The sequence below is a fragment of the Carcharhinus amblyrhynchos genome, chromosome 29, assembly GCF_965287045.1.
Source record: "Carcharhinus amblyrhynchos chromosome 29, sCarAmb.v2.hapA, whole genome shotgun sequence".
Lineage (NCBI taxonomy): Eukaryota > Metazoa > Chordata > Chondrichthyes > Carcharhiniformes > Carcharhinidae > Carcharhinus > Carcharhinus amblyrhynchos.
Window position 1 is genome coordinate 15,448,372 of NC_137352.1, and position 20,658 is coordinate 15,469,029.

The window sequence follows — 20,658 nt, forward strand, 5'->3', positions numbered from 1 at the left end:
ACTTGCACTCAGTTCTGGTCTCCGATAGGCCTGATGTGGGTATGCCGGCGTTGGACTGGGGTAAACACAGTAAAAAGTCTGACAACACCAGGTTTTAGTCCAACGTATGGACTAAAACCTGGCGTTGTCAGACTTTTTACTCCGATAGGCCAGCAGCCTGACAAGGATGCGGGGCGTTGCCCTCGGTTCCTCTGCCAATCAGCGCCCTCTCGCCTCGTTTCCCGCCACTCCCGCTGACGCAGGGGGCCGGAAGCGGCGCTGATTGGTGGGCGAGCGGGCAGGAATGACGCCATCCGCTTTCTGGAACTTTCTGCGGGGGTTTAAAAGGCGGCGTTGGGTGCGGCTCAGCCTCATTGCAGCGCTGCGGACATCGCCAACAGCTTTCAGCATACAGCACCCCGCCGTAACACACCAGGTAACTGGTCACCGCTTTCCAAATTAACGTCAATCACACCCGGTCTGCGCTTTCAATTTGATTCGGTGTCGGTTTAATTTTTATTTTGCTCGGCCGCTTTCTCCTTCCCTCGTCGCAATTATTGATTCCGGTTAAGAATTTTTAAAAAATTGTCCTAATCGTATTATCGATTGGGGGAGGGGGAAGTTGCCTCACCTCCTCCGACTCGATCGGCTCAAAACCGTTTGAGGGCGGGGGGGGAAGCTACCGGCGTCTCGCCTTCTTTTGTCGTGTGGGGACGGGAGAGATGTTTCTGGAAGCTTCTATTGCCTTCCCTCGCCCGGGGGAGTTGACTCCTCCCTCTTTTCCTCCTGCCTGGTGAAAGCGCTGCGCGTGCGCTGGGCCCCTTTTGCAGCCCTAGGGTGACCCCGTACCCCCGGCACGTGGTCCCCAGGTGCGCGGGAGGGGGTGGGTGGCGGGGGCGGGGGTGGGTAGAGAGACTTAGTTCAACTTCCAGTGTGAATGGAGCTTCACTAGGGAGTCTTTATTTTAATCTTCTAAGGTGCTCCTGGGTGGAAATTTTGCCTGAAAGTATCAGTATAATGCCTTGTTCAACTTTGACAAGAGGTCACTTAAGAGTCAGCTCTCTTCCCTCCTTACAGATGCTGCCAGGCCTGCTCGAGATTTTTTTCTAGCGCTTTCTCTTTTGGTTTTCCCATTCCAGCCTACTCAGTAACTTCCTTTTATCCAATGTCTTACGTCAGCTTGGGTCTTTTTTTTCTCGCTGGGGCACATGAATTGGATTCATAAATTCCCTATAGTGCAGAAGAAGGCTGTTCAGCCCATTCTGAGTCTGGGCAAGAGTGGGCACAATGTCCTTTCTTTCCCCCCCCCCCCCGCCCAGTCTCTCAACACCAGGTTAGAGTACAGCATGTTTATTTGGTTTGCTGCCATATAGCACTTGATACATGCAAATTGGTGTGCTCTGGTATTTGGTCTAAAGTTTCTACAGTTAACTTATTGCAGGCAAAATGTCTTTGGTTTGCTACCAAATAAACCTGTTGGACTTTAACTTGATGTTGTGAATCTTCTTACTGTGTTTATCCCTGTCCAATGCTAGCATCTCCACATCATGATTCCACGCTTCACCATGGCTGATCCATCTAGCTTACATGTCTTAGGACACCAAGGGGCAATTTGGCCAATCAACCTAACAGATGCATCTGAGTGTGGGAAGAAGCTGGGGTACCTAGAAGAAACCCACAAACATGGGAGAATGTACAAGATGCACGTGGTCACCCAAAGTTGAAATTGAACCTGGGTCTATATACCAGTATTTTCCACTTAAATTTTCCTATCTGCAGTGTTAAGGTATTGGTAGGAATTTGTTGGCAATGTAGGGAGGTGGAAGGAAACTTGCAAGGTGTTGGCTTGAAAAGGACAACTTGTGACATGAATTGCTTTTCTAAATCACTAATCATTGGATGTTGCGAAAGCCCTTTTTGGTGACTCAGTTTCTTGTGCAATTTTCTAGCCAAGTGACTAATATGTGCAAATAAGTGCTCTGGTATTCAGTTTGTATATACAACTTATTATTGCAGGCGAAATGTCTAAGGGACCAGCAATTGGTATTGATCTTGGGACAACCTACTCCTGTGTGGGTGTCTTCCAGCATGGGAAAGTTGAAATTATTGCCAATGACCAGGGCAACCGAACCACTCCAAGCTATGTTGCATTCACTGATACAGAGAGGCTCATTGGTGATGCAGCCAAGAACCAGGTGGCAATGAACCCAACCAACACTGTCTTTGGTGAGTTTTGGCTCTACTGTCTTTTTGTCCAGTACTTGTGCTTGTTACTTTATACTGGCTTCTTGAAGGGGGAAATGCAAAGAGGAGCTTTATTTGAGTAGCAGGTTTTTGAACCAAATTAGTGAATGCTGGGTTTGTTCATCAATCAAATGGCTAGGTTTGCTGAATGTTCAAGTTAACAACTGCTGTAATTCTGGTGGGTTGTATTAAACAATTTGCAAAGTCTTGCTTCTGATGGTAAAGCAATTGCTGTGGATTTTGGGGTTTCAGAAGAGAGGAAGGCAAAAGACCAGGCTTTGCAACTAGTGGGAATGGTTTTATTGACTTGCTATTTATTCAGTGTTCTGAATTTAAATTTCAGATGCCAAACGTCTTATTGGCCGCAGGTTTGACGATTCTGTAGTTCAGTCTGACATGAAGCATTGGCCATTCCGTGTTATCAATGATAGTGGCCGCCCCAAGGTTGAAGTTGAGTACAAAGCTGAAAAGAAAACCTTCTATCCAGAAGAAGTGTCATCCATGGTGTTGACTAAAATGAAGGAGATTGCTGAGGCCTATCTTGGGAAGGTAGGATAGTTTCTTTAATTTCAGGTATTTTGTAATTACTATGGTAAGAGGTCACTTGGTCCATTGAGTTTTCACCATGCCCACCCTATCCATGCAACCCTATGTGTTTATCTTGTTAATCTTCCTAACTGAATGGGACACAAGGGGGTCAAATGAGCCTAGCCAATTCAGCTAAGATGCACATTGGGCTGTGGAAGGAACATTTTAAGAAGTCTGTCTGCTTCAGTCCAACAGTGGCATCTTCATTGTGGGAGGAACTCAGAACACATGCATGTACCCATGCAGACATTGGGAAAACATTAAACTCAGTCACTGAAGACTGGAATGGAATCCATGTCCCTGGTACTGTGCCAAATTGGTGCCTCTTTATTGTGAAAATTGATGCTGAAACTGCTGTTTTTTTTTCCTCCCAAATCTAGACAATAACAAATGCAGTCATCACAGTACCAGCTTACTTCAATGATTCTCAGCGACAGGCTACAAAGGATGCTGGTACAATTTCTGGTCTCAATGTGCTACGTATTATCAACGAACCAACTGCAGCTGCCATTGCTTATGGTCTGGACAAAAAGGTATGTAGTTAACAATCTGCAGTGATTGTTGTAATAAGTCACTGCAGCATTTCCAGTTGAGGTGTACACTTTGAAACATCCTTATTTTCTTTAGTACAGTGACATGGAATGTCTGTTTTTAATAGTCATTGGGTGTTTGACCTCCACTGAAGAGCCCCATTTGTGATTTCTCACCTGTCAATAAATCATGTGACCAGACACATGCAGCAGGAATCCCAGTGCTGCTGGAACTAAGTCTTGTGGTGTTGTATTTCATGTGCTTTCTTTGGCAGCAATACTTTTGCTGTAATGCTTCTTGAATTTGTGTTCACGTGCTATTTCTTCCTGTCTCATGGATCAAGCATTCACTTTATCCTTGACAGCAAGATAAATATTTGTGTAGCAGTGAAGCTAAATTTTCGCAATTCAGTATTTCGAAGCTTAATTTGTCACAGTTGAGTTTTTTAGATTCATCAACCTTTCCATTTTTCTGCAGGTTGGTGCTGAAAGAAATGTACTGATTTTTGACCTGGGTGGTGGCACCTTTGATGTCTCCATCTTGACCATTGAAGATGGTATATTTGAAGTCAAGTCTACAGCTGGTGACACCCATCTTGGTGGTGAGGACTTTGATAACCGCATGGTCAACCATTTTATTGCTGAATTCAAAAGAAAATACAAGAAAGACATCACTGACAACAAGAGAGCTGTTCGCCGTCTCCGCACTGCATGTGAACGTGCCAAGCGTACCCTGTCATCCAGTACGCAAGCTAGCATTGAAATCGACTCTCTGTACGAGGGTGTTGATTTCTACACCTCCATCACCAGGGCACGATTTGAAGAGCTCAACGCTGATCTCTTCCGAGGCACACTTGATCCTGTTGAGAAATCCTTGCGAGATGCAAAGATTGACAAGGCTCAAATCCACGATATTGTCCTTGTTGGTGGATCCACCCGCATTCCCAAAATCCAGAAGTTGCTGCAAGATTTCTTCAATGGCAAGGAGCTGAACAAGAGCATCAACCCTGATGAAGCTGTTGCATATGGTGCAGGTAATTTTCACTTGGTTAGAAATTGTTTAGTTCTCCCCTGTTAATTTGAGCACTTGAGGCAATGTATTCTAACAGTGCTTTCTGGTTATGCAAGTTGTTTATCCACTTTAAAGGATATATTTGTTCACAGCTGTGCAAGCTGCTATCTTGGCTGGTGACAAGTCTGAAGCTGTACAAGACCTGCTGCTGTTGGATGTTACTCCTCTGTCACTGGGTATTGAGACTGCTGGTGGTGTAATGACCACATTAATCAAGCGCAACACCACAATTCCAACAAAGCAGACACAGACCTTTACCACCTACTCTGACAACCAGCCTGGTGTGCTGATCCAGGTGAGGTTTGCTGTGTTTGGCTAATTGCATGTTTTGTTGTACTAATTATACAGGCACTGAAGTTGCTTTTTAAATTGTTCATGCATGTGTATCATGTTTCCATTTTAGGTGTATGAGGGTGAAAGAGCCATGACCAAGGATAACAACTTGCTGGGCAAGTTTGAGCTGACTGGAATTCCACCTGCTCCACGGGGTGTGCCTCAAATTGAGGTGACTTTTGATATTGATGCCAATGGTATCTTGAATGTGTCTGCAGTGGATAAGAGCACAGGAAAGGAAAACAAGATCACCATCACAAATGACAAAGGTGAAGACTTAGTACTATTTTTGTAGTTACTTCTGCACCGAAGAGATATCCAAAACCATTCATAGTTTCCACAAGACATCTTGAGATGACTGTTGGCTAAATCACCTTTCTTGGACATCTGAGCACAGCCATCTATATGGTTGGTTAACCATGGACTTGTTGAATTGCATACTAATCATGTTTTTGTAACTTAGGTCGCTTGAGCAAGGAAGAGATTGAACGTATGGTCCAGGAAGCTGAAAAGTACAAAACTGAAGATGACCAACAACGTGAAAAAGTTGCTGCCAAAAATGCTTTGGAGTCTTATGCTTTTAACATGAAGGCCACAATTGAGGATGAGAAACTGAAAGGAAAAGTTGGAGATGATGATAAGCAGAAGATTTTGGACAAATGTAATGAAGTTATCAGCTGGCTAGATAAGAATCAGGTAAATCATTAGGGAAAATTTTCAGTATAAAAATTGTACGCTATGATGAAGTAATGACCATAACCATTCGTAGTTTCCACTAGAACCCTGTCAAGGGTTGTGATGGCAAATCTTCCTTGGATGTCTGAGCGTACTTTTTTCTGAATGAATTTTAAAATTTTCCCAAAACAAGTGAGTAACCATATTTATCTTTTTTTTTAGACTGCTGAAAAAGATGAATATGAACACCAACAGAAGGAGCTGGAGAAGATCTGCAACCCTATCATCACAAAGCTTTATCAGGGAGCTGGTGGACCACCAGGTGGCTTTCCTGGTGCTGGCAGTGCTCCTTCTGGTGCGGGTGCATCATCTGGTCCAACCATTGAGGAGGTTGATTAAGAGTAAAACAGCATGTCTATTTGGTCATTTGTGTCTGACTGGGATTGGCTTTAAGTGCACTTAGATCAGTTTACAAGACATATTTTAAGACTCCAGGAGCTGACCTTAGTGCCAAAGTTTCAGATGCACATGAACATCAATATAATGTGTCAATCTTAATAAAACCTTATGACCAGAACTTGGTTTGTTTTGCTTTTTTTTGTGTAACTTTAAGGATACAGAAAATAGCATTTTTCTTTTTCTTCGTCTAATTTGCTGGTCTATAATTACATGCAGATTAAGCAGATTCCCTTCCTTAAGGGTCCTGAAGTTTGTGAAACGCTTGACAACTTTCAGATAAAGATCAGCTATCACACATTTTAATTTTAAATGGCATATTGTACATGAGGAGCTAAGTGTGACAAAGCTATACTAAAAAGTGGAGTTTGCTTTCTTTGCAATATTGGTTCTGCCTGGGAGGATGCTAAAGGTCCTGTCAAGATATAGGTATTCAAGAGGGTGACCTTGAAGGCTTTGCTTCAGAAACAAGTGGCTCCAGGCTGTATTTCATTTGCAAGAAGGTTTGTGCTATTTTCCCCCAACATTATCAATAGCTCCACTATACTTTGCAATTGCTGATGTTTCTTGGCTTTGGTGCATAATATTCAAATGAATTCCTTGAGTTTTAAACATTTGAATCAGTTGTGTGCTTAAATGTAATCTCCAAGTCTGAGGGGGGGGGCGGAAGCTAATATTTTAAAGTCCAGATGACCCTTTTGTCAAAGCAGCAACATTGAAGTTCTCCAACCTAATATGTTCTGAGCCCTTGCCACTTACAGACCTTCCTGAGTGGTGTTCAAAACACATTTCATGAGCTGAGGCAGGGGGGGACAGGTATGTGGTAACAGGAGGTTTCTGGTTTGATTTGTGGTATATGAACATCTGTTGCTGTTAACAGACTCACCCAGGGTAGGGTTATGGTGGATGTCTGGGATGTTGTAGGGTATGAATGACAACTGTCAGGCTGTTGCTTGACTAGTCTCTAGGACAACCCTCCCAGTTTTGACATGCTTTCAGGTGTTAGGTGGACTTTGCAATGCTGACGGGGCTGATGCCAACCTTCATGCAAGGTGGTCAGTCCAGAGTTGTTGCTTTTAGACTGTTTGCTACAACTCCATTTCAAACAGCATTTTCCATGGGTGGTGAGGATGATAGTTTGTTTTAATAATGGTTTTGTGGTCACCATTAAGCTTTGAATTTTGGCACTTGAACCATTTTTTTCCAGAGTAGTGACTAGGCATCTGGATCAGTTGTCAAGTGACATTGACAACAAAGCTTAGTGTTAGTCAAATATTGCTGCTGGGAGTGTTTTATGGGATTTCATTAAGAATTTCAGGAAAAACTCAAACAGTGAGAACATAGAACCTAGTTAACAAGTTGAGATACAACAAGCATAAACAAGACCAGTTATCTTATGCTGTAAGTTGCATTGCTTGTATCCCAGCTGCTTTTTAAAGTGGCCTGATGGCTGGGAAGACATCTTGCATAGTCCCTGGGTGTTGGGTGATGTATTTACACACTAAAGTGAGTGCACACCTCCAATTTCTCTGCCTTACAGTTGTATCATAACCTACTATCACTTTGCCTGGATTTTCTAATCTTGTGCTAGTTTTTTTTAAATGTTTCTTGCTTCACCTGGACAATTGATGACATTGCACTTTTCACATAAAATGGAATGGCACGGTGTGGACTTGGATTAAACAACACTCTATACCTTGGGTTAAAATTCACCAACAGTGATTTCCACTTACCTGGATTTTTTTAACCAGAACATTTGAGATAAGGAAGCACAATGTGGCTGCCCGGCTGCTTCCAATACTTGGATTCCCATTTGTAATAGTCCATTTATGGACAAATCTCAAAATGCCCTTACTATTGCACATGTCTCTGAACCACACTGCCATACCCCTACTCTTTCTACCCTTTCCCACTATAGGGACCATACAATTCCTATAGTGGAGAAGGAGGCCATTTGGCCCATCACATTACCACTGAAAATATAAACCAGGCCCAGCACTGTCTTGTGCCTATAACCCTGCATGTTTACCATGATGACTAATCCACCTAACCTATACACCATTGGATACCGAGGGGATATTTGACATGACCAATCCATCTAACCTGGACAAACTAGTGATTATCAACATATTTCTATACAGTTTTTATTTTTGTACTTTATACTGTTATTACACATTGCCACTCTTAAGGTTAAGATTCCAAAGCTGCTGCTGGTACAAATAACAAATATGGTCATATGATGAATGCATAGAACTGCTTTCCCACTTTCAGTTAACAGGATCTTTGGACATATGCTTTTTTTTTAGCAACTGTTCATTCAAGTTTTCTTCAATGCATACCAAAACTGAAAGTCACAACTGTATGTTCAATAAAAGTTATGCAGAAATCAACAGAACATAAATTAACTGCTTGTTGTGGACTTATGATTTGGGGTGGCACAGTGGTTATCACTGTTGCTTCACAGCTCCAGGAACATGGGTTCAAATCCTGACTCAGGTCACTGTGGGGTTCCTCCTGCAGCCCAAAAGATATGGGGGCTAGGTTGTTTGGCGGTTCTAAATTGCTCCTTAGTGTCCCAGGATGCATAGGGATTAGTGGGTAAATATGGAGGGATAGGGCCTGGGTGGGATTGTGGTTGGTGCAGATTAGATGGGCTGAATGGCCTCTTTTGCACTGTGGGATTCTATTCGTCCTTTGGGTAAATGTTGGGCAGAATTCTCCCAGAAAACATCTGCAGCTCCGCCCACCCTGTCCCCCCCCCCCCCCTCCTCCCAGACAGGAGTTACTAATGTTGCAGTCACCCTGATGGTCCCCCTTGCCCAACCTCCAACATGTTCCCCACCCACTCCATCAAGAGTCCTGAAATGTAGCCCAACATGCAACCCCCCCCCCCAAAAAAAAATCAGGACAGCCTTCAGGTCTTTAACAGTGACTTTGGTGATCTCTCAATTTTCAGATGTTGGAGAGAGTGAGTGCTATTCTAGGCTTCCCAATTCTGATCTTTACATGTCCCACCATTGGCACTTAAAAAAGCATTATAACTGGACTGGGGAGTATTATAATGTTCACTGAAGTCACAGTTCATCATTGTCCCATCATATTCTCAACAATATTCCGTTCAACAATTGTATATGTGTTGGGCAGTCTTAACATTGTGCCCCACTGGCAGAATTGCACAAAATCAAGTTTGCGCTCAATTTCTTGCCTCTTGCAATCTTTGCAGCACCTGATACTTGGGTTAGTCTTGCACCCATATGTGGTGCAAGGCTGATTAAATAATGTAAATTAAATTTAAATGTGTTTTGCTTTGAATTAATGAGCTTGGGAGGTTATTGCCTGGGCTCACATGCCTCTGAGGCCTTGTTGGGACAGGATACTCTCCAACGAGAATCACTGCTGGTCCCCAACAGTGGGTTGGGGGTAGCTGTAGGACCGATCAGTCCAGGCAAGTTGGGACTCAGGAGGCCGGTCAGTCCAAGGACAGTCACGATAGACAGTGGGTCCCTGCAGTAACTGGGGATGCTTACTTGAGACCACGGAGGCCGGCTGAGAGTAGCAGAAACTGTGACAGGTCTCTGGTGCTAGAGACTTGAGCATGCACAATGCAACCTCTGCTGTTCTCAGCCAGCATTTCAGTGACGAGCTCCAACCCCTCACCCTACAGGTGAGAAACCATTTTCGGGTTTTTTTTTCCTTTGGACTCGCCCAAAAAACAGAACAGAAATTCCCTCGCTTGTCCTGGACTTTGGAATTTTTTTTGTGAGATGCCATTTACACAAATTCTTGATCAAGTGTTTGGTTAATGGGCAGGCAAGACTATAACCTGTAGTTAGAAGTCAGTTAATCAAGATTACTTTATCCTGATAATGGTTCATAATATAGCCTGCTGCACTTTGGAATTAGTGTATTGTTATATTGCATGATATACCATAGTTGATTCATTCTTGATCTTAGTCAGCTTCCTAGAAAAGTGTCAAATGGAGCTCAGGATCTGTTCCAGATGGGAACTGAGAGAGGAGTGCCAACTATGAGTCAGCTAGACCTACTTCTATATGTACCACTTCTGACCAATTATACAGTACAATTATGGATCTCTGAAAGCAACTTGCCCAAATGTCATTTAAGCCATGCAAATCTGAGGATGAAACAGAAAGTTTAAAAGAATCACATGAACATAAGAATTAGGAGACAAAGATCATATGGCCCATAAAGTTTTCTCCACCATTATTAATCCAATCAGGGCTGGTCTTTGGCTTCAACTCAATTTTCCTGCCTACTCTCCATATCCCCTGATTGTCTGTCTCAACCTGAAATAAATTTAATGTTGGTGTATCTAGCACCCCATGGAGTAGAAAATTCCAAAGATTCACAACACTTTGAGTGGAAAATTTTCATCTCGGTTGTGCATCTATGTTTTAGATTCCCAGGTTGGGAAAACAACTTCTCAGTGTAGACTTGGTCCTTCAAAATCTCGCCTGTTGCAGAGATCACCTCTTGTTTTTCTAAACTCCAAACCAATGGGATGTAATATTCAATGTCAATAAAACACGATGCCATAGGCGTTATCAACAAGGATCCACCAACAGATAGTTTTAAGTCCTACAATCAAAATCAAGGCAGACATGCAAACGTACCTAAGGGTTCACCTTTAAAAACAATTATCAATAGGGATTCCACATTCAACAGAAAACACCCAAAACAGGGGTTTTGGATTTCTGAGGAGAAATCTTGCATTGGAACAAGAGGAGCTGTTATAGTTTACTGAACATTTGTTCATCCAATCCCAGACTGTGCAATTTTAATGTGTTATATTCCAGGCCAGAAGCTCCAAGCTATTTTTTGAGGTCAGCCTAGGCCACAAGTTTTGCTCTTGAATTTGCTATGGGTGAGCATAAGATGTTTCACTCTGGGTATGATTTAAGTGTCTCACTTGGAAGCTTTTATCAAACAAGGTTTATTTAAGAACACAGTTAATATATAATAAGAGAATTAGCATAATTTTTACCAATTATAAAAAAAACATGATATTGTCTAACCCTTAACAGCTAAGTATACCACTCCAAATCAAACAACACCCACAAGCATACATCCAGCTCTAGGCTTGGCGCAGGAAACAATGTACTCATGTGATGCTAGATTTTGCATCTTTTTAACACCTGATGTGGGATGTTGAATTGAAAATGCTGAGGCCTTCCCAGTCCTGGAACTTTCAACGCACCTCGAAGTAGGGATACAGCCACTGCTTGCATCCAGTTTCTAGCTAGCAACCACATATAACAGAATTTTCCAGGAAGAATAAGATTACTTCCAGTCTGTGGTCCAAACAGCTTCTGATCAATGAAACTAAAACCTTGTATTTTCCTGTGGGGAAAAAAACTGTCCAAAGCCAGTAACTGACATATCAGTCATGCTCCACCAACAATTCCAAAAGGGTCATAAAACTCTAGGACACTGCACTACCTGAAATTAAAAATAAACATTGCTTCAATTATCCTGCTTTAACAACAATAAAAGATACAGACAGCACAGCAACAATAACACCAGTGCCTGTTTCAGAGAAACATGATTAAAAATACATTTCTTAAAGCACACTGGTGTCACAATATACTGAAAGATATAAGAACATAAGAAATAGGAGCAGGAGTAGGCCATCTAGCCCTTCGAGCCTGCCCCGCCATTCAATAAGATCATGGCTAATCTGTCGTGGCTCAGTTCCACATTCCCGCCCTCTCCCCATAACCCTTAATCCCCTCTCTTACCAAAAACCCATCAACCCGCATCTTAAAAATATTTAGCGAGGTAGCCTCCACCACTACAACGGGCAGAGAGTTCCAGAGATTCGCCACCCTTTGAGTGAAGAAGTTCCTCCTCAACTCCGTTCTAAATCGCCCCCCCTTTATCTTGAGGCTGTGTCCCCTAGTCCTATTATCCTTTCTGAGTGGGAAGAGTCTCTCCACCTCTATCCTATCCATCCCATTCATCATCTTATACGTCTCAATGAGATCTCCCCTCATTCTTCCAAACTCTAACGAGTACAAGCCTAGTTTATTCAGCCTCTCCTCATAGCTCAACCCCCTCAACTCCAGCATCAGCCTAGTAAACCTCCTCTGCACTCCCTCCAAGGCCAAAATATCCTTGCGTAAGTACGGCGCCCAAAACTGCACACAGTACTCCAGCTGCAGCCTCACCAATGCCCTATACAGCCGCAGCAAGACCTCCCTACTTTTATATTCAATCCCCCTCGCTATGAAGGCCAGCATCCCATTCGCCTTCCTGATCACCTGCTGCACCTGCAAGCTGGGTTTTTGCGACTCATGCACAAGGACCCCAAGGTCCCTCTGCACCGTCGCCTGCTGCAGTTTTTCGCCACACGAGGATATCATATACAATTCTGCATCAATCCATTTGGAAAATACACCAATGTCACAACCTTGATCAAAGATTTGGAATGGGCATCATCACAGCAAAGGAGGGAGGAAAAATAGGCTGACCATGTTTTCTAAAATATGAAATGGATTGGTGGGAATTAACAGAAACAAGAACCTGATGTCCTCAGGTAATGTCAAAACACAAGTTAGCCATTCACACAGAATGCAAGAACCATTTTGTTTCTAAGACTATCAATAATCTTCACAAAGACTATCCTATAGTGAGGCAAACTACCAAAGGAAATAATCATGGCCCCATCACTTGAAGTCTTCAAGTCTCATCTTTAATTATTTCTAATTAAACATTTTCATTATCAGGTCTACCATAACCCATATAAATGTGAGTGGAATATGGATATTAATCTGATGCAGACACTAAATGCAGAACAGGTTGTATCACAGCTTGGTATGGCTCCTGCTCTGTCCAAGACTGCAAGAAACTACAAAAGGTCATGAACGAAACCCAGTCCATCACGCAAACCAATCCCATATCCATTGACTTCATCTACACTTCCTGCTGCCTCAGAAAAGCAGCCAGCATAATCAAGGACCCCATGCACCCTGGATGTTCTCTCTTCCACCTTCTTCTGTCAGGAAAAAGATACAAAAGTTTGAGGTCATGTACCAACTGACTCAAGAACAACTTCTTCCTTGCTGCCGTCAGACTTTTGAATGGATGTACCTTATATTGAGTTGATCTTTCTCTATACCCTAGTTACGAGTGTAACACTACATTCTGCACACTCTCCTTTCCTTCTCTATATACAGTGTGCTTCATCTATAGTTTTTTCATCACAAGAAACAAAACTTTTCTCTATACTAATACGTGCAACAATAATAAATCAATTCCAGAGAGTAGAGGCACAATTTACTCAGTCTCTCATCATAGAATCTCAGAATCCCTACAGTGCAGAAGGACGCTATTCAGCCCATCGAGCCTGACAACAGTTCTCTCCAGGCCCTATCCCCATAACCCCATGAATTTACTCTGCTAATCCCCCTGATGCTAAGGGGCAATTTACCATGGCCAATCAATCTAACCTGCACAACTTTGGAATGTGGGAGGAAACCAGAGCAGCACTGCACAGACACAGGAATGATGTGCAAACTCCACCCAGACAATCACCCAAGGCCGGAATTGAACCTGGGCCCCTGAAGCTGTGAGGCAGCAGTGCTAACCACTGTGTCACCTCAAAACAACCATCTCATCCCAGCAAACAACCTAATGAACATTTGCTGTACCACCTTCCTTAGATATGGAGACCAGCACTGCACAAAGTATTCTTGTGGTGGCTTCACCGAAGGCCTTGTATAGTTTTAGCAAAATATGCTGAATGGGACCAAAAGAGAAAATGCTGGAAAATCTCAGCCCATCTGACAGCATCTGTAAGGAGAGAAAAGAGTCCCCAGATAACTTGTCAAAGTTGACAACTTTGTCAAAGGGTCATCTGGACTCGAAACATCACCTTTGTTCTCTCCTTACAGATGCTGCCAGACCTGTTGAGAGTTTCCAGCATTTTGTCTTTTGCTTTCAGATTCCAGCATCCACAGTAACTTGCTTTCATTCGTTGCGCAGAATGTGAGTTCTTGCACTGTTCTGAAACTACAACTCCCGACGTTCTCTGCGGCGAGATTCCGGCCGGTTGTCGCGAGACCGGGGAGGGGAGGAGGCCGCCATTTTGCTGCTAGCTGGCGGTGAGTCTGTGGCTGTTGAGGGCTGAGCGTGTGAGTGCTGGGCGGGGGGAGGGTAGTGGGCTGTTTATTGTCTCTCTGTTAACAACACAACACATAGGGGAATCTGGTGGGAATCGCTGCAGCATTGCACGATTAGCTTCCAGTTACCGATGAAGGGTTTTGGGTGCCAGGGCGAGCCGGCTGGGAGAGGCGGCCAAAGTTTAGTTGGAGAAGCCGAGCGGCGGTGGTAGGAGGAGCTCGGGCTCTTGAGCATTACCCTCCCGGGGGCAGCAAAACCCCTGGCCCTTTTAACCTGGTGTTGTAAGACGTCTTACTGTGTCCCTCCTCCAAAGCCAGCAGCTGCCGTTGCTTTCCTTCTTGCATGATTAAAGCCACAATTCTTCGAGGGACGGGATTTGGTGGTTTCGAGTTTGCAGCTGACCGAAATGAGAACAATTCCAAATTGTTCCTGCTGTTTGGGCCAAGCCACCACGGTGGCATCAAATTTGCGTTCTTAAATTTAAAAAGTGCAAGGGCACAGTGGTTAGCACTGCTGCCCCAAAGCGCTATAGGGACTCGGATTCGATTCCAGGCTTGGATCACTGTCTGTGTGGAGTCTGTACGTTCTCCCTGTGTCTGCGTGGGTTTCCTCTCACAGTTTGAAAGATGTGCTGGTTCGGTGTATTGGCTGTGTTAAATTCTCCCTCTGTGTGCCCGAACAGGCGCCGCAGTTTGGCGCCTCAGGCATTTTCACAGTAACTTCGTTGCAATGTTATATTGTAAGTCTACTTGTGCCACTAATAAATAAACTTCAACCAAAAGAGAAAATGCTGGAAAATCTCAGCAGGCCTGACAGCATTTGTACGGAGAGAAAAGAGCTGACGTTTCGAGTCCAGGTGACCCTTTGTCAAAAGGGTCATCTGGACTTATTTTGTCAAATAAACTTTAAATTCCTTTTGAAAGTGATGTTTCCCGTTCTGTCCCGCTTACGTTGCTGCTCATGACACAAAAAAACATTTTAAGTTACCCAGAGTCGAAATGCCTAATACTAGGGAATTTGTATTTAAGGTGAGAGGGGGAAATTTCAAAGGAGATGTGAGGAGCAAGTTTATTTTTACATAGAATGGTAGATGTCTGGAACACACTGCCAGGGTTGGTAGTGAAATCAAATATTGGGGTGTTTAAGGGATTTTTAGATAAACACATGAATATGCAAGAAATAAAAGGATATGGACCAAGGGCAAGCTGAAAGGATTAATTTGGTGTTATGTGCGGCGCAACAATGTGATCCAAAGGGCCTCTTTCTATACTATTCTATGTTTTAAATGTAAATGTTTATTTTGGGAGGAGATAATGGTTACTTGCTCCATGGATTTGTTTGTTGTTTATGTTTAATATGAAAGTTGCCTGTATGTATTCACATCCTATTATTTGAATGTTGTAAAGTGCTGATTTTTTTTTCATGCTTTTATTTGGATGTTCATTGCATTTAATCTGCATGTTATGTACATGCATTCACACATTTATATGGTGGAGGGTTGATATTATAGTTTTGTACTTTTCTCTGCACGTTAATTCTCAATTCAGTTTATACATAACTCCATGTACACTATTCTAAGAAAGGTCAGTTACTTGTGTGAGATTTAATAGTGTGTAACAGAATCAATCATAGACTCCCCATAGTGAAGAAGGAAGCCATGGGCTCATCAAGTCTGCAACAACTCTCAAAAGAGCATACCACTCAAGCTTCCCCCCTCTGCCCTATCCCCATAACCCTATGCATTCACCATATCTAATCCATTTAACCTATACATCTTTGGACACTTAAGGAACAATTTAGCATAGCCAATCCACCTAACCTGCACATCTTTGGATTGTGAGAGGAAACCGGAGTACGTGGAGGAAATTCTTGCAGACACAGGGAGAACTTACAAACTCTACACAGTGAGAATTGAACTCTCCTGATTTACAAGACTAGTGCTCTAACCCTGCTGAGCTATGAAGCCAACTGTTGATCAGCTTTACTTTTTTGTTTTCTTTGGACAGGAGGTGCTTGAAAGCACTATATGTGCTTACTTTTTAATACTGCCATTGCCAGATTGCGGTTATGGATTGTGAGATTTGGGACAGTGATGGCTGTACTACATCTGATTCAAGTGATTTGCCAGATTTAGTTTCCTCTGATGAGGTAAGTAATTATGAAATGGAATCCGATAATTTTTGTGATCAAAGTGCATTTTGACAAGCTGAAGAAATATCTATTCAGTTGTACTTTAAAAAAAAATCTGTAGTAGTACAAAAGCAACAATGCGCAGTGACTCATTTCCCATGTGAAGTGTACAGGACAAGACATTAAGATTCTCACCATTTTCCAAACATTCTGCAGACATAATTTGTTCATAATAAATGGGAACTGTGGTTCAGGTGAACAAGACATGAGCTTATAATGTTCATTTTCCATTTTGCCATCTCTGAGCATCAAGAACGTTGTACACGATTATTTTTTAAAAATCTAGTCAGTGCACAAATGTAAATTGTGATCTTTCTTTTATTATCAACCAAATGCTTGAATTCAGCCACACTTTTTTGAGGACAGCAGGCCTGATGGTGTTTGGAAAAAAATCAGAGCAAGAAAATTGATTAAAGCTTGCATGTTTTGTCAGTGGCTCATACAGAGGTGAATGAAGTATCAATACTACTGTTTGGATTTATCGGCAGTCAATGTGTTCCAAGCCCATTTCCTTGCTACTGTAGTTCCGTCATATGTGCAGATTTTCCGTATCTTTTAGCATTACTTTATGAGGAAATCTGAAGAAGATTTCCAGTCTTTTAAAAAATGCATTTTGCCGAATACATTGAAATTCATTATGGAAAGAGTCAATCTGGTCACTAGCAACGTTATAATTGTGTTTAAGAGCAATGTTTATGATGCCAATATAATGGGAAGCAGAAGTTTTTACTCCATTGCACAGGTAGAAGCCATCTATGAAACCAATTCAGAGATTGTGTGACATTGACACAGGGTTGCCAAATCTGAATGTGTACCAAGCTCCTTTGCACCCAGATACATGTGGAATAAAATAGGGATTGTCTGATGTAAGTGCAGGAGGGACCACATTTTTGCAAGTGCTAGCACTACTCATCTTTTAATTGTTTTATTAATCCTGATGCACAATCCATAATTACTTGGTTTGTATATAATCTGTGCTATGTTCCTGGAAGATCGGGCTAAATTTTGGGAACGGGCAGCTGAATTAAGTCAAGGGAATGTTTGTTTGTTTGATGGTGTACGGGCCTATGCTTTGGCGGTGCCATAGTCATCAAGATGATGGCAGCCCTTGAGTGAAGTTGTGAGCAGCAGTCTTGGCTCCGATTATTGGTGCTCACATTGATGAACCATGAGATGCTCTAAAGAGAATGGATGAAGCTCCGAAAAGAATGCTGCCAGTTGAGAGGGCAGTTTCCTCGTTGGAGGTTCGCCATCTCTCCTTGGAAATTCTGCTGCATAGCATGTCGAACATCCTGGTTGATTCCAGGAGTTGGGCCTGGAGAAGAAGTACCATGCACCCAGTCTTTTGAGGAGAACAGGGAATGAATTCCCAGTCTAATTTGATACTTAGCTGCCGTGCTTTCATAATCTTAATTTGAAAGCTGGGCTTTTCAATCTCGACAAGAACATAAGGAATAGGAGCAGGAGTAGGCCATTTAGCCCTTCGAGCCTGCCCCACCATTCAATAAGATCATGGCTGATCTGCAGTGGATCAGTTCCACTTGCCCGCTTTCTCCCCATAACCCTTAATTCCCTTGTCTATCAGAAATCTATCTACCCATGACTTAAATATATTCAACAAGGTAGCCTCCACCACTTCAATGGGCAGAGAATTCCAGAGATTCACCCCCTTTGAGTGAAGTTCCCCCTCAACTCTGTTCTAAACTGCACCCCCCCCCTTACTTTGAGGCTGTGCCCTCTAGTTCTGTTTTCCTTACTAAGTGAAAAGAATCTCTCTACCTCTACCCTATCCAGCCCCTTCATTATCTTGTAAGTCCCTATAAGATCCCCCCTCAGCCTTCTAAACTCCAACGAGTACAGGCCCAGTCTATTTAATCTCACCTCATAAGCTAACCCCCTCATCTCCGGTATCAGCCTTGTCTGTACTCCTCCAAGGCCAATATATCCTTTTGCAAATAAGGGGACCAAAACTGCACACAGTACTCCAGTTGTGGCCTCACCAGTGCCTTGTACAGTTGCAGCAAGACCTCCCTGCTTGTATATTCTATTCACCTCGCGATAAAGGCCAACATTTGGAGGATTGCAGATGTAGTTCCTATTTTCAAGAAAGGGAACAGGGATAGCCTGGGAAATTACCGACTGGTGAGTCTGATCTCAGTGGTTGGTAAGTTGATGGAGAGGATTCTGAGGGACAAGATTTATGAGCATTTAGAGAAATTTAGTATGATCAGAAGTAGTCAGTACGGCTTTGTCACGGGCAGGTCATGCCTTACGAGTCTAGTTGAGTTCTTTGAAAATGTGACAGCACATTGACGAAGGAAGAGCAGTGGACGTGGTTTACATGGACTTCAGCAAGGTGTTTGATAAGGTCCCCCATGCAAGACTTCTTGAGAAGATGAGAGGGCATGGTATCCAAGGGGCTTTGACCTTGTGGATCCAGAACTGGCTTGCCTGCAGAAGGCAGAGAGTGGTTGTGGATGGGTCTTTTCCTGCATGGAGGTCGGTCACCAGTGGAGTGCCCCAGGGATCTTTTCTAAGACCCTTGCTGTTTGTCATTTTCATAAATGACCTGGATGAGGAAGTGGAGGGATGGGTTAGTAAGTTCGCCGACGATACGAATGTTGGTGGTGTTGTGGATAGTCTGGAGGGATGTCAGAAGTTGCAGCATGACATAGATAGGATGCAAGACTGGGCGGAGAAGTGGCAGATGGACTTCAACGCGGATAAATGTGTAGTGGTCCATTTTGGCAGGACCAATGGGATGAAGGAATACAATATCAAGGGTAGGAGTCTTAGCTGTGTTGAAGAGCAGAAGGATGTTGGGGTCCGGGTCCAAAGGACTCTTAAATCGACCTCGCAGGTGGAGGATGTGGTCAAGAAGGGGTATGGTGTACTGGCCTTCATTAATCAAGGGATTGCGTTTAGGAGTCGGGAGGTAATGCTGCAACTTTATAGGGCCCTTGTTAGACCCCACATGGAGTACTGTGTGCAGTTCTGGTCGCCTCACTACAGGAAGGATGTGGAAGCTGTTGAGTGGGTGCAGAGGAGATTTACAAGGACGTTGCCTGAATTGGGAAGCCTGCCTTATGAAGATAGGTTGAGAGAGCTAGGACTCTTCTCCCTGGAGAGACGAAGGTTGAGGCAACCTAATAGAGGTTTATAAAATGTTGACAGGAATAGATAGGGTGGATTCTCAGAGGCTATTTCCCAGGGCTGAAATGGTCGCTTCGAGAGGACACAGGTTTAAGGTGCTGGGAAGCAAGTACGGAGGAGATGTTAGGGGTAAGTTTTTCACTCAGAGGGTGGTGAGTGAGTGGAATCGGCTGCCGTCGGTGGTGGTGGAGGCGAACTCGCTGGGGTCATTTAAAAGACTTCGGGATGAGTATATGGGATTTAATGGGTTTGGGAGTTACAGATAGTTCTACGGCTTGGTAGGTATGGATGTGATCGGCACAACTTGTGGGCCGAAGGACCTGTTTGTGCTGTAGTGTTCTATGTTCTATTCCATTCGCCTTCTTGATCACCTGCTGCACCTGCAGGCTGAGTTTTTGGGATTCGTGCACAAGAACCCCCAGGTCACTCTGCACAGTGGTATGCTGCAGTTTTTCACGCTTTAAGTAATATTCCTTCCTACTATTTCTCCAAAGTGGATAACTTCACGTTTGCTAACGTTGTACTCCATCTGCCAGGTCATCGCCCACTCACAGCCTATCCAGATCTCTCTGCAGACTTTCCGCGTCCTCCACGCAATTTGCTTTTCCACTCATCTTCGTGTCATCAGCAATTTTTGTTATCCTATACTCAGCCCCTCCTCCAGATCGTCTATGTATGTGGTAAACAGTTGAGGCCCCAGCACTGATCCCTGCGGCATTCCACTAGTCACCAACTGCCAACCAGAAAAGCATCCATTGATTCCAACACTCTGCTTCCTGTTCGATAACCAATCCTCAATCTGCACTAACACTTTACCCCCAACTCCGTGTACCCTAACCTTCTGCAGCAACCTTTTGTGAGGCACCTTATCGAACTCCTTCTAGAAATCTAAAAACACCCCATCCACTGCTTCCCCTCTGTCTATGGCACTAGTCACATCTTTATAAAAATCCAGTAAATTTGTTAAACACGACTCCCCCTTCACAAATCCGTGCTGCGTCTGTTTGATCAGACCATTCTTTTCTAGGTGTCCTGCTATTTCTTCTTTGATGATGGATTCTAGCATTTTTCCAACTATGGGCGTTGAGCTAACCGGTGTGTAGTTCTCTGCCTTTTGTCTGCTACCTTTTTTAAACAGCGGTGTAACATTAGCTGTTTTCCAATCCGCCGGCACTTCCCCAGAGTCCAGCGAATTTTGATAAATAATTACCAAGGCATCTGCTATTACTTCTGCCATTGCTTTCAGAACCCTAGGATGCATTCCGTCCGGCCCCAGGGACTTGTCTACCTCCAGTC

At 43.4% G+C, this 20,658-nt stretch overlaps 2 protein-coding genes across 2 annotated transcripts in view; both read left to right on the top strand.

The window, feature by feature from the left end:
- Positions 1–303: 303 nt before the first annotated feature.
- On the top strand, positions 304–5,998 carry LOC145359857 (heat shock cognate 71 kDa protein-like). The gene is made up of 9 exons (XM_080214680.1): positions 304–415; positions 1,996–2,205; positions 2,567–2,772; positions 3,192–3,344; positions 3,820–4,375; positions 4,506–4,708; positions 4,817–5,015; positions 5,210–5,442; positions 5,644–5,998. The coding sequence occupies exons 2-9, from the start codon at positions 2,001–2,003 to the stop codon at positions 5,818–5,820; spliced, it is 1,932 nt and encodes a 643-aa protein (XP_080070806.1). The 5' UTR covers positions 304–415; positions 1,996–2,000; the 3' UTR covers positions 5,821–5,998.
- Positions 5,999–14,017: 8,019 nt separating this feature from the next.
- Positions 14,018–20,658, top strand: part of LOC145359822 (uncharacterized) — a 114,755-nt gene continuing 108,114 nt past the window's right edge. Inside the window, exons 1-2 of the mRNA XM_080214605.1 lie at positions 14,018–14,030; positions 16,026–16,167. Of these exons, the coding sequence (XP_080070731.1) occupies positions 16,087–16,167 (81 nt within the window). The 5' untranslated portion in view covers positions 14,018–14,030; positions 16,026–16,086. The remainder of the gene's footprint in view (positions 14,031–16,025; positions 16,168–20,658) is intronic.